The 18,601-nt window shown below is 34.8% G+C and overlaps 1 protein-coding gene across 4 annotated transcripts in view; it reads right to left on the reverse strand.

Annotated features, from left to right (window-relative positions):
• Positions 1-356: 356 nt before the first annotated feature.
• The window catches only part of CCDC102B (coiled-coil domain containing 102B), a 153,897-nt gene continuing 135,652 nt past the window's right edge, over positions 357-18,601 (reverse strand). For 3 of the 4 annotated variants that reach the window (XM_061995784.1, XM_061995781.1, XM_061995782.1), the window contains one exon: positions 357-774. In XM_061995784.1, coding sequence (XP_061851768.1) covers positions 685-774 — 90 coding nt within the window. In that variant the 3' untranslated portion in view covers positions 357-684. Of the gene's footprint in view, positions 775-15,592; positions 15,671-18,601 lie in introns of those variants that run through there. The other variant, XM_061995783.1, reaches the window with a different exon arrangement.

The following is an 18,601-nucleotide window of genomic DNA, read 5'->3' on the forward strand; positions in this document are numbered from 1 at the left end:
CTGAGGTACCTGAGAAACACAGTTATTTAAGCTCATTGCTGCATGAAAAAAAAACAACAAAACACAGAAGCAAAGCATGAACCACTGACTTCCATTTGAGACTCACTGTCTACCCAGGACTGAATGTAAAACTCTCTCCTATGCCATGCACATTCTAACGTAATTTTTCCCAAAGGTAAACTATAGACAAGTTAATTACTCATAGAATCATAGAATGACAGGGTTGGAAGGGATCTTTAGAGATCATCTAGTCCAACCCCCCTGCAGTAGAAGGTTCAACTAGATCAGGTCGCATAGGAACATGTCCAGGTGGGTCTTGAAGACCTCCAAGGAAGGAGACTCCACACCCTCCCTGGGCAGCCTGTGCCACTGCTCCATCACCCTCACAGTGAAATAGTTTTTTCTTATATGTAAGTGGAACTTTTTGTGTTCCAGTTTCATCCCATTACCCGTTGTCCTGTTGCTAATGTACACCTTTTGGTTTAGAAGAGAGCATAAGACAACTGGAAATGAAGGACAGGCAACTGCCAACAAAAAATGATGCATAAGTGTTATATATGTGTCTGATACGCTTTTTTTCAGTGAAATTTTCCTATAAGTCTTTATAAAGAGTGTAAGCTCTTTGTTTCTTGTCTTTATGGTTAGCCTTGCTGCTTCAGGGTTGTTTGACGATCTCCCACATCTTCATTCACTGTCTTGGTAGAATCTCCAGCAACATACGAGGAACTTTGTCTTGTCCCAAATCCAGAGTTCACTTTCTTCTGTCTCCTTACTCTGAAATGAAATTTTTTAAAAAGTATAACACCAACACTAAACAGAATAAAACAGTTTAAGTTTAAAAAAATTGCAGATTTTCTTCTGAGAAAATAGCTTCAGTTGGAGACAGTAGAATTCAGATGAAAAAAAATGTCTGTATAGTTAACTTTATAGTAAACACTGGATAATTTTTCAACTGATTACTTAATAAAGAAAAAAAATATGAGTTTTCAGAGGATTACTTGAAATTGTCTTTCACAATGATGATTGATGACTAGGCACCGCTATTTATTGACAGTTCTAAACTGTGGCATTATAGCCATTCAAGATACATTTAAAATATATATAACTCATGAGTCTTTTTACAGTGAGATCAGATAATATCTTCATATTACACTAATAACAATAGGGAGATATTTATAAAAGTATAATCATCATAAAGAATCTTATCAAAACAAAAAATATATTGATTCTCATAAATTTTGGTTTGATAAATCACATTCTCAATAACAATGTGCAGCAGAACAAGAACAGCACTCAAGCTGAGCACCAGCAATAGTCTATTACACTCTCTAGTACTGTTCAGAGTACTGTGAATGGACAGTAGCTTTGCATAGGACAACACAGATTTATCAAAATTTAGTTTAAGTACTTCTCAAAGTATCTATGCTACCAAACTCACTCAAGAACATTTTATATAAGAATGAATAAATCCAATGAATAAATTGGTTCTGTATATTACTAGTTTTTATCTCATCCATCATTAATTGAAATTTTTCTGTGCTTTAAGCTTAGGAACATATGTTCCTATTCTCACCATGTCATCTTTACACTTTCATGGAAATTCTACCACAAGCCACAGTGCAGTTCCTGTGTTTCTTGTCTTTTTTTTTTTTTTTATATATATATATATTTTGAACAAGTATTTAGAAAAAAAGAATTCACAAACCCATTGGTTTAGTCTTGACTCTGAAAGTAAAAAAATTTTGAACACTCTCTGAAGACATTGTCAAGTAACCTGAGACTGTTTATAAAATGCTGGAACGTGATACTCCCTATGTAGCTGTAGCCCAGCTCCTGGCTGTGTGAATGGGTTACTCATGCCATTATGAGTGCACATCTAATTTAATCTGTCTAATATTTAGAAAACAACTACGTTTTTAGAAAAAATTAGCATCACATGTCGAAATCCCATTGGGTTAAGTAAGCTGCCAAAGTCTAAAAGCCTTTGAACTAACATAGCAAAGTGATTACTTTACAGCATCACAGACTCTATGATGCTCCTGTCTTCTGGTGAACATGCCCTCTAATTATTCCAGACACAGACTGATTGCCAAACCCTACATCAGCAAGAATCAATAAGCTCAAATTCTTCACCCTAATGGATTATGTAAAAGTAGACTGATCAGAAACTTAGTTGTCATTACTGAGGTTCACCGGATTTTGTTTGAAACAGCTGTTTCCTTTTCAATTACTTTAGTAATTTCCAATAACAACTTTACCATATTAAAAATTCTCGATGAATTCTATTAACAATTGCTATTTTAAAAAAATACTTGTGTGAATATACTAATGCAATATTAGTCAACTTATGTGAATGTATTAATACAATATCACTCATTTTTTTCTTATTTCATTCATTTTGCTAATTTGAAATAAGATAAAGTAAAAATAAAATCCCTAAAAATTACCAGATCAAATATTTATTTTTAAATTAAATTTAAACAAAAGACCATAACTGAAGGCTACAGGCTTAAATTACCATTCATTCCCCTGGAAATACATACAATATTTTTTTAAGACAAATCAAGTTACTTGTTTTTAAAATATATCTCACTTAAATATTTTAGAAACAATCTGGTGTTTCTAGATGTGATGTTAATGTATCTAATGTCTATAGAACAGTTTGAAAGTTTCATTCTGACTTCTCTTCATAATCAATAGTTACACATATCATGAGCTACTACTAAAAGCAATACATTAATACATTGAATAGCAAGCTTTAAAAGTTTATACAAAAGCATACACACTTGTCAGAAATTACTAGCATATAAAAAATCTTATTTAAAAGAATAGTCCAAATTTGTAATCAATCACAAAACTTAAGAGCATCTATTGACGAGCTAATGTACAATAACTTCCCTTCATTTCCACACTGGTTTACGACAGTCCTCCAGTAAGAACTCCTTACAGTGTTTTTACTAATCATCCTTTCCCACTGGTAATCTGCATGAGTCAACCTTGACACTACATCTGGGAAAGGATGGGTCAAGAATTTGTTCTGTTGTGCCCTTCAGCCATGTGATGGAAGGTGAAATGTGAAGTGGGAAACGTCTGCTTTCAACTGGAGCATGCTGAGGTTCCTTGGGGCAGGCAGGGAAGCAGTCAATTGCATGAGTGTCCATCCTGGTTGTGCAAAGCCCAGTCAACTCTATAGTTGCTGATATTGCTTTAGCCATCTGTTTGGCCAGCAGTGAAGGTGAGGCATAAACCCTCTGTATGTGGAAGGACTACACAACTGTGTTCCAATTAATTACCAGACAGGATCTAAGCCTGTGGAAAGCCTAATATAAAAGTAATATGCAACCGCTCTTGTAAGAAAAAAAAAACGTAGTATTAATGAATAAACAAAATAAAATGCATGGGTTTTGAACACCAGATAGATATTGAAAATGTTTTAAAGCCATTTCCTAATAGCAAACAAATAGAACATGCTATCAAAGTCAGCTAAAAAAGTCGTGAAAATTCACAGGCATATTAAAAAGCAAGCATACCATATGTCCACCAATATCTAGTACAACAGGAACATTAAGGAAGCCATTAAGATAGTGTCCCCATTGTGCCCAGGTATACAATAACATATGATACATTTCTTGCATCACTGTGCATTTCCTTGTTTTTATTGCTTGACATCATGAATTTAGAGCTTAATTAATATTGTTTGTGTGTGCATTTCTCTGCAGAATATTCAAAAAATTCTTTGTTGCTGCTTAACAATAATCTTTCCTTAGTGCAAGTGCACATAAATATTAACATGTTAACCTAAGTATTAACATAGGGCAGGATTTTTTTTTCAAGACTTAATTAAATGCAAGAGCTAGATAGAATTATTTTAAAGTAGCTACACATGATACATAAATTATTATTGTCCTCTTATTTATATCCTCACACAGTTTGGTGTAATGGTGCTACAGAAACACATTACAAAGTTGTTGATTATAAGGAATGAAGACTTCCCAAAGACAGATGTGAGTATCTCTCAGAAGTATAGATAAGAGACAAAATAGTAAGGGACCAAGGTAGCTTTCTTAAATAAAATATAACAAGAAATATAAGGTGACTATGTACAGATAAATGTTCACCTGTACATGTGGAGAATATAGGAAAACCAATATGTCTGAAAAATTTTTCTCCTTTATGTATATTTATTCTTGAAACTCTAAAGAAGATTAAGGAATCTCAGGATTCCCTCCCAAAAAAAGAGACAATTATTTGTAAGACATTGTCTTTCTCTTTAGTATATACAGATTTTATATGTCTCCTAGAAGAGCTGAACTTTCCCACTCTAGCTAGATCCTACCAAGATTACTGTTTGATTTCAGGATTCCATGTGGAAGAAGAAAACCCCAACAACAAAACCCACAGTTCTCTTCTCAAAGGAATATTGTTAAGTATCTTATCTTCCATTCTAAAATATTCATATACTATTTCATGCTTTTGATATAGAACATTAAATTAGAGTGAATTTTTTTTATAAAACACCAAAAACTCAAATGCTTGCATCAGAAATGCTTAGATCAAATAACTAATATCATGAATTTTCAATTTTAAAATGTAAAGTGTAAAGTTCACTTAGTAATAATAAATAATAAACACCAGTCCAGATACTCTAGGATTTATCATTTACTGTCTATCCTGTGACAGTGTCACTATGCAGTATTATTTATGTATAATTTATTTCCAAGTGTGGATGGAGAAAGAAAAGATCTCTGGTATGAAATAAAATAAAAATTAAGAAAAAAATCATTACAAGCTGATTTAGTATATAAACTGATAGAAACCGTAACTCAATTTTAGACCATTATTAATGCCTAAAATAATACTCTGTGTGGAATTACAGGTTTCTGCCCAAACATAGATTTTTTATCAGATTCTGATTTAATTAAAATGAATTTACCATTTACTGAAAGCTAAAGCATATGTGGCAAATAATAGCTAGTAGGAGTTATCATAAGCTTCTTTTAAGTCATCTACAGTGAAGCATGTGACTATGATATTCTGCTAAATTGTATGTACTAGTCTATGTATAAAAATACTGTTGTCATGAGTACACAAGGCAGGCACAGGTAGCAGTAGTATTATGTGGTTTTGTACATAAAAGAATATAATGGACACTTCATGGGAATTCGGCACCCCAATCAAGAAAGTGTAAACTTAGGCCCTGATTTTACCTCATAATTATTAAAATTAAAAAAAAAAAAGTATGATGTTAAATGCCAGGTTTTATTTGTTTATTATAAAATGTTAGGCAAGGATAATAAACTGAACATGAGCCAATAATGTGCTCTTGTGGCCAAGAAAGTCAATGGCATTCTGGGATGCATCAAGAAGAGTGTGGCCAGCAGGTCAAGGGAGGTTCTGCTCCCCTTGTACTCTGCCCTGGTGAGGCCTCATCTGGAGTCCTGTATCCAGTTCTGGGCTCCCATCTCAAGAGGGACAGAGAATTTCTGCAGAGTCCAGCACAGGGCCGTCAAGATGATCAGGGAACTGGAGAATCTTCTGTATGAGGAAAGGCTGCAGGAACTGAGGCTGTTTAGTCTGGAGAAGAGACTGAGAAAGGATCTTATTAATATCTACAAATACTTAAATGGTGAATGTCAGGAGGTTGGGGCATCCCTTTTTTCTACTGTAACTAGCAACAGGACAAGGGGTAATGGGATGAAGCTGGAACACAAAAAGTTACATTTAAGTAGAAGAAAACGTTCTTTTACTATTAAGGTGAGGGAGCCCTGGCACAGACTGCCCAGGGAGGGTGTGGAGTCTCCTTCCTTGGAGGTCTTCAAGACCCACCTGTACCTGTTCCTGTGCGACCTGATCTGAGTGGACCTGCTTCTGCAGGGGGTTTGGACTAAATGATCTCTGAAGGTTCCTTCCAACTCCTACCATTCTATGATTTAGTATTAGGGGACTGTTACAGATCATGAGTGAATGTATAAATATTGAACTAGGTTTCATATCTTTACAAGGCAGGAATTTTTTAGACCTTTTTTAAACTCACCTGCTACACAATTCCAATTTCCATAAATACTATATTGACTTTCAAACAGCATGACATTTTCTTTAACTGTGTTTCCTCTGAGAGCTGGAAGACCCCAAGCCATCTTTTTCTGTATTTCTCATTCAGTTTTTTTTTTATTTTTCCTTGGAACTCATGAAAAATTATACTTTTTGATTTTACTTATAAGAAGAGGTTTGTGTTTCACCATATAAATATATCCTGTTTTAACTTCAAAATTCATTTCAGAATACATTTCATAGTACAGTATATTACAATATATACTGAAATTTACTAAACTATTACATTTAATATTTTCCCTATGGGGGAATATGCCAAAAACCACAATTTTCATCACACTTTTTCTCATGCAAACTAGAATAAATACTTCTCGTGGTTTAGTCCAGCTAGCACAGCAGCACCACAACAGTCTCTTGCTCGGTGTCCCTCATTCACCCCCACCCTCATTAGGATGGCAGAGGCCCCAGTGAAATAGGAATAAGAAGATAAGAAAGATTGTTGTGGATTAAGACAAGGGCAGAGAGGGCTCGCTGCCAATTATGGATCCGAGCAAAACAGACTCCAGTACTCAACTTAGAGAGGAAAGTACAAAAGTTTATTCTACAAGAAACAGAACGGAATAAAAGCAAGAAGGGAGTAGGATGATGAGAAAATTACAACCAGAAGTTTAAGATCTCCTTCCCCTATCCCTCCTTTCTTCCAGGGCCCAGCTCACTTGTCCTGATATCTCTATCTCCTCCCCCCTCAATGGATCGGGGGGCAGGGAATGGGGGATACGGTCAGTCTCTCACAGATGGTCTCTGCCGCTTCTCTCTTCTCAGATGAGAATGACTCCTGGCATTCTTCCCCTGCTCAAATATGGGGTTCCTCGCCCGAGACACAGTCCTTAACGAACTTCTCTGGTGTGGATTGTTGTCAGCAGCTGCAGCTTTTGCTGCTATAGAGTCTCTCACATGGGGGACAGTCCTTGGTCAATATCTTTAGCAACATGAGTTGCTGGCCCTGAGACAGGGTCATTAGCAAAATGAGTCTCTACCACTGATGCAGGTCTTTAAAGAAATGAAAATAAATCTTAGCTTCACCAGTTCTCTCCAAAGAATGCAGGAGAGATTCTCTGGCAACACACCTCCTCCTTTCTTTCATCACTGGCCTTGGAGTCTGCATGGTTATTTCTCTCACCGTTCCTACTCCTTGAACCACCACCAGCCAGAAGAAAAAGAAGGGGCAGAAGAAGGAAGAAACAGGAAGAAGAAGGAGAAAGAAGCCTCCTCTTCCAGCTTCTTCTTAAAAAGTGATCGTAGAGACATCTAATTGGCTCAGCCCCAGAAGTGAGTTTGGCTCAGAGAAGTTTCGAGCAACTACTTACAGGAGCTATCTTTACAGCCCCTTCCCCCCTTCCCAGAAATGGCTGTCTTGTCAAAACATGACCATACTTTGCAACCAAATCATGATAATCCTGCAGATCAGAACCTGAAATTAATATTTGTGGAGATTAAATAATTGGAGTAATTCACCCACTTTAAGCACTTGAAGAATGACATCAGATGAACATTACACAGTAGGTACCTTACAGAGAAGGCCCCTTCATAAATACACGTCTTGTTAACCATGAATTTTTCCAAAAGAAGGATTATTCCCATTTATAACATTACAACCTCACTGTTCTGGTACACAATAAGAATTAGGACTATCTTTAAGAAGTTCTATTTTTTTCTTAAATTGTTTTTCTCTAATTATCAGATAATCACATATTATTTCTCAGTTGATTTTACATAATAACATCTTTCTTCAATTCTTTTAGAAACTGATTATGTCAGGCTATGGTATGCTTAAATGAAATACATTTTCCAGTGAAAATATTTTCTTTCAAATGCATGGTAGAAGAAAAAAATTTATCCCCTCTCCTTAAAAAAAAGGCCATAAAATTCAAATAATTTCCACTTTTAGGGAACTGACAGTAACCTTCTGACTTTTATAGCTTTAGTTTTTAAAACAATCTGAACCTACTGCAATTAACCAGAATATCCATATCATCTGTTTTTACAGAAAACAAATGCAGAAAAAAGTACACTTTTCATAACTTGTTTGGAAATGCTTTTTTTTCTATGTCCTTCTCTATTTAACAGCCTTGTGTAATTGTGTCAATAAGTGTGTATTTCTTAGTATATTGTCATAACAGAAAATACTTCAGCTCATTTGTATTGCAAACACTAAAAACTGAAATGCATTTAGAAATAAGGTTTGGAAAAGGAATGTCAGAAATACTGAAAAAATGATCAACACAATGCTATCTTTTTTTATATATATATATGGTCAAATTAAAAAAGAGAAAAAACCCCAAACAACCCATGAACTTTTAGCTAAATTGATTACTTATTGTTATAAGAAAACAATGTAAAGTCTACCTGGGAAAATAGAAACTTTAAGTGGCTATTTTAAGATTTTTAAGTAGATAGCATAAGACTTACTTGCATAATGCTTTAATATTTCTTTACAAAATGTTTTCTAATTTCTAAACATTGAAACTGTTCTTCTACTTCTATGGAGAGAAAGACATCAATAATACACACTCTTCTTCCTGATTTAAGAAGTGATTTTCATGGAAGGCTTTTTATAGATATTTTTTTAATAGCTAAAAAAAGGATAAGAAGGTACACTTGGTATAAGTTCTTATTTATTTATTTATTTATTTAAAAGATACATTAAGTATCTTCAGTTATATACTCTCCAGGCCAATAAAAAGCCTGATCATTTCCCTTCCCAGTAATTACATGGTTGCCAGGTTCAATTTAGTTCCATTTACACTTCCAGAATTCTTAACTTTTAACAGTTGCTTAACATACATCTTCATTACTTTTATCTTACTTCTTCCAGATATAAAAGTTATTCAACTCTGTGGCAGACATTAACTTCCCTCTTTCTTTCCCCTTATCCACTTGCTATTCTTCCAAATTCATTTTGAAACTAAGTAGCTTTTCTTCAGAATCGTATCAGAGAGATTTGTTGTTTTGTACTCTTTCTTTTTCACTGTGAAAACATTACACATTAATATTTAAAATAAAAACAAGGTTTGCTTTAAAATAAGGAAAATAACACACATACGCTTCACAAAATGAACCATTCTTAATGCTTAATATACTGCACTATCATTCAAAATTATACCTTCCAGTTATAAGCATTGAAGGGAAATTATATGAGAGTTCTGGGAAGCACTAGAGAGTTCTGCCACACACTATGTTCTGCCTTGGACTATTGGTCAAAATGCCGTTCATCTATGACACCATTGAAGTCTGGTATTTCTTGAACTGGCTGGAGTAGAAACAAATACAGTGCATCTGTAGTGGTTATGCCTGGATCAAGTTTTTTGGCAGGGTGGCTACAGGGGTGGCTTCTTTAAACAAAGAGCTACCAGAAGCTTCCCTTGTAGCTGATAGGGTTAGAACCAGTCAATTCTAAGCTGGACCCTGCACCTGACCAAGGCCTGGCCAATTAGTGATGGAGGTAATGCCTCTGTGAATAATGTATTTGAGGAGAAGTTGCTCTGCAGTTGCAAAACTGCAGCAGCAATAGGGAGTGAGAATGTGAAAACATCTCCACAGACACCAAGGTCAATGAAGGAGGGGAAAGAGGGTGTTTAGGCCCTGGAAGAAAAACTCTCCTGTGACCTGTGGTGAGGACCATGGTGAAGTGAGTTGTACCCCTTCAGTCCATGTAGGCCAGTGGGGAGCAGATACCCACTTGCAGCCCATGGATGGCCCCACACTGGAGTGGGTGGATGCCTGGAGGATGCTGTGACTCTGTGGGAAGTCTATCCTGGAGCAAGTTCCTGGCAGGACCTGGGAGCCTTTGGGGAGAGAGAAGCCCATGCCGGAGCAGGTTTGCTGTCAGGACTTGTGATCCTGTGAGGGACTCAGACTGGAGCAGTTGGTACCTGAAGGGTGTGAGGAGCTGCCCCTGTGAGAGGCTCCATGCTGGAGCAGTTCATGAGGAGCTGCAGCCCATGGGAAAGACGCACATTGGAAAAGTACATGGAGGACTGTCTCCTGCGGGAGTAACCCCGCAGTGTGGCAGTGGGAAGTGTGAGGAGGCCTCCTCCTGAGAAGCAACAGTGGCAAGGTCCATCTGTTATATTTCTCTCTCTCCTGTCCAGTTTGGGAGGGGGAGTGATATTAGGACTTGGTGGACACCTGACTAAACCACCACAGCAGCACAGTGCTCCGTCACTCTCACAGTAAAATAGTTTTTTCTTACACTGAAATGGAACATTTTGTGTCCCAGCTTCATCCCATTACCCCCTGTCTTATTGCTAGCTACACAGAAAAAAGAGATGCCCCAACCTCCTGACACCATTTAGATATTTGTAAATATTAATAAGAACCTCCCTCAGTTTTCTCTTAAAACCTGAAAAGCTGAAAGAATGTGAACAAGCACATTATAATTACTTGTTCAGCTCCTTTCCATTCATCTCAGCTTCCAATTCTTACATGGGCTACTATCACACAAGCTGTTAAAGATAGTATGCAACTAGAAAATTATCTAACTGGAAGTTTGAACCTTGGCTTTCAAATATCACAAACCACTAATCTCTATCTCTGTAAGGCTTTGATTGCTGAAATCATGTGGGAGCTTAAGTGAAAAGCAGCAAATGGTGATGGTAATCAGCAATATGAAGGTGTCATTATCTTAAGATCTACCATGTCTGATAAAATAATACAAATGCTCTTAGGACCAGCAAAATTGTCTTAGATATGGTAATGGCAGGGAGAAGCACTGATCCCTAAATGGTAGTAAAGGGGAAAAAAAGCAAACAAAGATGAAGGAATTAAAGACAAGAGGTAACACAAAAAAAAGCACTTTTTTTTTTTCCCAGCCCATTTTTTTTTGTAACAATGCTTTATTTATTTACCTTTGTGTTAGAATAACAAACTACCATTTGCCAAATGCCATTCATAATTTAATTTCATATAGAAAAAAAGATGTTTTCTGATTTTTTTTTGGTAAGAAAAGATGCCTGAAATTTCCCACATCTCAACTACATTCATAATGTTAATATTTCTCAATACAGTTTAGCACAAGTTGATCTGTTATCTACAAACTCCTTCAAAAAGTCTAATTTCAGTATCTCTGATTGTGACAGTGCCAGGTCATAAACTGTCCTTGTTTCTACTGTCTCTTTTTCTGATATTTTTTCAGCATTCAGAACCATGGTTTCAGGCATACAGCAGCCCAAGGAAGAGAAGAGTCAGAGGGGATCTTGTCAATGCTTATAAATACCTCAGGGGTAGGTGTCAAGAGAATAGGGAGAGTCTTTTTGGTGTAGTCCTCAGTGACAGGACAAGAGGTAATGGCACAATCTGGAACACAAGAAATTCCACTTGAACACGAGGAACAACTCCTTTACTGTGAAGATGACAGAGTCCTGTAACAGGTTGCCAAGAGAAGTTGTAGAGTCTCATTCTCTGGAGATTTTCAATCCTGTTGGGCACATTCTTGTGCAACCTGACATAGCTTAATCTGCTTTAGAAGAGAGGTTGAGTTAGATGATCTCTGGAGGTCCATTCCAACCCCTATCATTCTGTGATTCTGTGAATGTTTGAGGATATATTCCTGCCTAGCCCTGCCTGAAGACAGGTTGTTCTCAGTGATGTCCAATGATAGGACAAGGGGCAACAGGTACAAGCTGAAACATAAGAGATTCCAAAGAAACATAAAGAAAAACTTCTTTACTATGAGGCTAACAGAGCACTGGAACAGGTTGCCCAAATGGGTTATTGAATCTCCTTCTCTGAAAAACATTCAAAACCCACCTGAACACATTCCTGTGTGACCTACTCTGGGAGGTCCTGCTCTGGCAGGGGGGTTGGACTAGATGATCTTTGAAGATCCTTTCCTCGAATAGAAGTCCAAATTAATACTGGCCCTTGCCAAAATATATAAAACTGGAAGCATCACGACATTTGCAACTTTACTATGTTCCAGCTGCCCACAACATACCTCATTTGGCACAAAGTTTGCAATATTGCTTCTCTAGCTCTTCTCTTTCCCATCATCCCATCTGAAGATATTTAATTTTTCAGATCTTATGAATCCAATTGTATACTTCCTCCTTAAAATAGGCCATTACACCAGAATAAGAAAGTAGATTTTCTAGATAATGATGAAAATAATGTCACTCAAATGAAAGTTTCTAGGACCTTTTGCAAAGTACCTTATTGCTTATGAATCCCAGCAGTTACTCATATATCACTTTATAATTAATGTATGCCCTTCACGCTACTTTCTACATTCAATTTTCTATTGTTCGTTTCTTATTTTTTCAGAATTCACATACTTAGTAACAAATGACAAACTTTCTGGTAATTAAGTTCTGGATATAAGTATTAATTTTTTGTTTATCTGTCAAACATAAATGTTTGGTACTGATTGGCTTCTTAAATGAAATGATGTCATTGAAAACTCATTTTTGTGTGTCAAGTAAACAGATTGGCTTGAATGTTAAAAGTCTGTATCTCTTAAAGATTTAAATATTGTCTGGTTTCCTCATATTTAAGCCAGTGGTTTCAAACATAGAAGTTTTACAGAAAAGTAATTTTAATACAGCTATAGATGTGATGGGATGATTTGGCTTGTGATTTTTTTCAGATTGTGTAATAATTGCCATAGAATTTTAGTCGGTAGTGTTGGTTACTACAGACCTGTGGTGATGCTTCAAGAGTCTTCCATATTTTTTGTTTCCTGCTGTTTCTTTAAATAAGCTTCCAGTGTGGGAAAGCAGACCAATTCTTTAAAAGTGTCTCAGAAACTTTTTCTAAGAAAGTAACATACTTTTTTTTTTTTTTTTTTTTTTTTGGTAAATAACAGCAAATGCAAATCAAGAGGCTTTCAAGTATGGAGCTCATGGATGACAAACATGTTATCCTAAAAAAAAAGATCTGTGCACTGTAAGCTTTAATTTCTTGGAAATATTGTTGAAATAAGCTATCTCATAAAAACGGTTCACATTGCTAGTTGAAAACCAGGAGAAACTGACTCTTCTGATCTCTAGAATAAAATATAAGAAAAATATGTGCTGGAAAGTGATAAGCACATCTAAAATACAAAATTAAAGCTCTCAGGAGAAACGAGCTACTGACACAGAAACTGTCACAACAAATTATCTGCTAAAAACTTTAAGAACTGGAAAATAGAGAATGGATTACAGAAGATGTTTTAAAACTCTAACTTAATGCAATTAACTAATTTGAACATTTATAATATTCAATATAAAGACATTCATTTATTTTGATACATTCAGAAAAGTTGAAATTTCACAGAATCACACAGAATGGTAGGGGTTAGAAGGGACTTCTAAAGATCACCTAATCCGACCTCACCACTAAAGCAGGTCCACCTAGGTCAGGTCACACAGGGACACATTCAGGTGGGCTTTGAAAACTTGCAGAGAAGGAGACTTCACAAGTTCCCTGGGCAGTCTGTGCCAGGGCTCCCTCAACCTTATAGTAAAGAAGTTTTTCTCATGTTCAAGAGGAATTTCTTGTGTTCCAGCTTATGTCTATTACCCCTAGTCTTATCACCGGACACTACAGAAAAAAGTGTCATCCCATCCTCTTGACATACACCTTTCAAATATTTGTAAGTATTAACGAGGTTGCCTCTCAGTCTCCTTGTCTCCATTCTGAACAGTCCAAGATTCTGCAGCCTTTCCTCATAAGAAAGAATTTCAAATGATTTGTAAAAAGAAGAGTCTTTATTTTATAATTCTTATGCAACCACTGTGGCTATTTAAAAAAAAAGTCTGTAAAATTACATTTCAGGATTATAATATTTAGTATCAGCAATAAAGAACTTAGCTGTTTGATTACTAACCTAGTAATTGTGTTAATCATTCTACACATGGTGTTTGTGTTTAGTCAGAGAAAATTTCAGGAAAGATCAATAACTAATTTTAAGAGCAATCATGATGATACTCCACCATTTTTGAATACTTTATTTAACAAAATTATCCAATACTTAAGCTTAGCTTTCAAGGTAATATACTGGTTATCTCTTCTTTATATAATAATCATTGATTTAATTCAATCCTCATTAAAAAATTAGTTATTATACATCACCAAGGAGCTGAAGGAAATAAAATCACGTATTAAATCTAATTATTGCCTAAAAAAATGTTAGCGATTTTATGAAATACTTACTATACTAACAATGTGAAGTAAAAGAATAGACCTTGTTTGTGGAATTGTATGTTAAATTTTTCCTTTTTGATCACTTATAGAATGATGTAAAAATGCATGTGTTTGCTGGGATGGATATTTACTTCAAATACAAAATACAAAAGGAGATAAGAAAGCATTCTTGTCAGATATGTAGATAATTTATATGCCATAGATATTGGAGATAGTAGGTGGAACATTAAAAAATGCACACGTATTGAACTGACCCAAATTCATAAGCTACATTGATACTGAGGGCATTGCTGCGTTGTCACTCACCAAGGAAGAAAAAACAATTTGGATTATTGGATTACTACATCTTTTTTTTTCTAGTACAGAAAGTTACCTCTGTTCTGACATGTTGGCATAAACTTTTTAAAGTTTAAAGAAGCCAATGACAACTTCATGTTAAAGGTACTAAGTGCAGAGAAGGAGGCTGTAATTTCATCAAAGACTATTGGTTGTCTTTCCAATTTAATAGAGACGACAAATACAATTATAGAATGTTTTGTATGACTCAAAGAACATTGAACTGCCTTTCTGTTATGTTCTTCTAAATGGTCATAAATAACACAGCCACTATGTCCTTACATTTTCTTCTGCGTATTGTGTTTTAGACATCAGAAAACTGTTAGTGATAAAGAGACTTCTTTTAGAGATTCTATTCATGGAAACAACCCAATAATGTCTTATAAAATGCCTGCTCAAAGTCAGATTTCATTTAAAAACTTCAGAAGTTTTAAAAAAAACCCATTTTGCATAAGTGTATTTCTCATTTTCAAAGAGCTATAGGTGAAAGTATTCAAATGGCAACTTAGTTCAATTGCTTTCTAATGAAACAAAATGAATATAAAGAGAAGTAAAAAAGAATCAGACCTTATAATTTCATTTCCTTGTTTGATATTTTAAATTGAATTAAGGATCCAGACATGCATTTTTCCATCTGTATCTGACAGATAGTTCTATGAATGGCAACAGATTATTTGAGGTCTTAATAAATATGTCATGCGATAAATACATTGTTGAGGTCAGTTTAGAATATAGATTCAATTTTGAGAATAAAGCATAAAAAATTACATTTGATTATTAATTTAAGTTTCCTAGAAGACTGAAAGAAATTACTAGAGAGAAATAGTATTAGTATTTCCATATTTTGCAGAAATTAATAGTGCCAAGATGCTGTACAGTTTCTCCTTTGCCTGGTATTTTTTTCTCTGGTAGATTAAGTATGCAAGATCTTGTCTTTACAAAATTTATATATATCACTTAATGTTCTTTTTGCACATTCATTTTACACAACATAACATACTCTGTCATGTTCATTGAAATAGTATCCTTGTGATTCCTGATGGACAACTTGATAGCAGGATTACAGGATCTAAAAATCCCATCATCCTTCCCCTGTCACCTGTAAGAGAGGGGAACATGAAGCTGTGACATGCTTTCAGTGTATAATAAAGCCCAGACTTACATGGTCACTGATGAAACTAGTACATGAAGAACTGAGACAATAACAATGTTGATTTATATATTCCAAGACATTAAGGGATTTTGAAGGGGAAAGGCCAGTATTTTCCTGTTCAGTCAGTTTTAAAAGTAACACATTTTACTGTATTCTGAAATATAACCTTAAAAAGAGTTTATGTTTTGTATTATACTATAATGTGCATTTGAGTACTGTCCTAATTTGTTTGGGGAACTTTTGGTTTTGTTTAGTGTTTTCAGTCACTAATACCTGTAAGGAAATGGGAAATTCATTAGATAAATAGCTCATGAAAAGGAATTTCATAAGACAAATTAGTCAAGAGTTTGAAGTTCAAAGCAGATGAGGCTAAAAAATGTGCTAATGCAAGCTTTTTATTATTGATTTTTCAACTAGCTGTTCTTACTCTGAATCAAAACTAGTTCACTAAAAATGACAACAAGTATTGGAAGAAGAACACTGAGTGACAAGTTGGCACAAGTGGTGTGAGAGAAAAACCAGAACGGTTTGATTTTCCCTTTCCCCTTAGTTTTATTTAGTGGTAATTATACTATTGTAACATTTAAAATGAACAAAACTCATACAGTAGGTATCATTTTTTTTCCCTTTTCTTAAACTACAGAATAAACTATAGCAATAGTACTGGACAGAAATATATGAAGGTGAAGGTACATGAGTCTTTCATACAGGAAAAAAGAGATTTTCCTCTACTGTTTTGGGATTCATTATACAATTGGTTTTGTTTTGTTTTGTTTTGGTTTTTATTTTAAAGGTATCAGTTTATAGATCTCAACATAGAAAGAGTAATATGAAGAAAAATGCTGACAACTCTCCATACAGTTTGTATGCACTCTGTATTCACATTCATATGTTTGTAACAGGCAAATGTATGGGTTGTACTATAAAAACACCACCTAAAAAATTAATTTCAATGTTGAAAACTTAATTGAGGTATTTAGGAATAATATGTGGACAACTTAAGGACCTGTTGATGTAGAATCTGGGATAAAAATATAGATTGTTAACTGCAGTACATAGTGCATGTAATAAGTACTGAATTAACTAACAAAAATGCATACATATAGAGTGCCAATACTTTGCATTTATTACACCCATTATAGAGCTCTGTTGTTAATATTGAGACATGTAATATTGTATTTTTCAAAACTTTATCAAATATATTGAATTTAATTTTTTTAAATTAAATATATCATCATATTTTACATATTATGTATTTATCTAAAATATCTATAATATAATTATATATTATAGATAATATTCTAATTATTTCACATATTAATTTTAAATAAAAGAAAATTAGCCTCTTGTCCTAGTTTCATCTGAGATAATTTTCTTCCTAGTAACTAATATTGTGGTGTATTTTGCATTTGTGTTAAAAACAGCATTGATAACACAGGGGTGTTTTGATTATTGCTGAGTGGTGCTTGCATAGTGTAAAGGCCTTTTCTGCTTCTCGGCCTCTCAGAGGGTGAGCTGTGGGTGCACAAGAAGCTGGGAGGGAGCATGGCTAAGGCAATTGAACCCAAGTAGCCAAAGGGACATTCCATAACAGTGGGTAGTGAGTGATTGCATTATGCTTTTGTTGCTTTTAATTTTATTTTATTTTTCATTATCTCTCTTTTAATTATATTCCTTTAAATTTAAACTATTATTTTTTATTTTATTTCATCTTTTGTTATTACACTGTTCTTATCTCAACACAAGAATTTTACTTTTTTCCTGATTCCCTTCCTGATCCCATTAGGGAGAGAGGAGTGAATGAGCAGCTGCATGGCACTTAGTTGAATGGAGTTAAACCATGAGTCTCCAATATTAAAATGCCATCCCTCAGCCTCCAATATCATGCCTATTGAAGTTAGTTTCAAATAATATGAATTTTACTCTGTTTCAGGTATTTATTCAAAAGTAAATTTTCATCAATTAAAAGACAGAGGCTCTTACTACCAGGGTTGATGGGTTCCACACTCATCATTGGCTCTCTAACCTACCAGACTTATTTCCTTATTGAACTGAGTGTACTGGTATTAAAACTGACACTGGGAGAGGAAGCACACAGTAGCACAGGTGTGATACTGTGTAAGAGCTGTAGACCTCAGAGTCTGCAAGATGGTAGGAGAGGGGGGATCCTTATCAGCTGAAACATTAGGGAAAACATTGAGTTCAAAATGAACAAAAATCGAATAAGCTTAATAAATTGTGCAGTTCAAGAAGACAAATATAAGTTTTACATCTCTTGAAGACTAAACAAACCTATACACCTCCATAGTTATTTCAGGTTTTCACTACAAATTCAGGTATGACTGAAATATTTCCAAATGTTTTTCTTTATTCAAAGATAATTATTTCTTTTAAAAAATAAAAAACTTTAATTAAACACTGGTAACATCCAATACAGACTTAGCATATGAGTATTTTAAAGAATTTATGAGAAATCTCTGAAATGTTTAAATTTTTTATTACTTAGTATAGTTCTGGTAAAGTGAAGCAAAGCTTCAAAACAGAAAGCGCCTTGAATTGGTGCAACATACAACCGGATAAGCTTTCTTTTAAAATGGGGAGCCCTGGGGACATTATATAGAAATGTCTAAGTAGCATACCAGTTAGACTATGTATTTCTTGGTTGATGAGTATAAAAACAGTCTAATAAAATATATTGTCTGAACAATATTTTTTTCTTCATTCAAATCCATTTGAAGATGGAGGGTCTTGAGACAGGTAATACAAATTGAATCAGAACAGAAGATAAAAATCAGTGGCTTTAATGAAGTAATAAAGTGGTAAGACTCCTCCTGGAACAAGTCAATCCTCCTTGGTACTCTGTATGGAAGCAGACCT

This window comes from Colius striatus, chromosome 4 (genome assembly GCF_028858725.1).
Source record: "Colius striatus isolate bColStr4 chromosome 4, bColStr4.1.hap1, whole genome shotgun sequence".
NCBI lineage: Eukaryota > Metazoa > Chordata > Aves > Coliiformes > Coliidae > Colius > Colius striatus.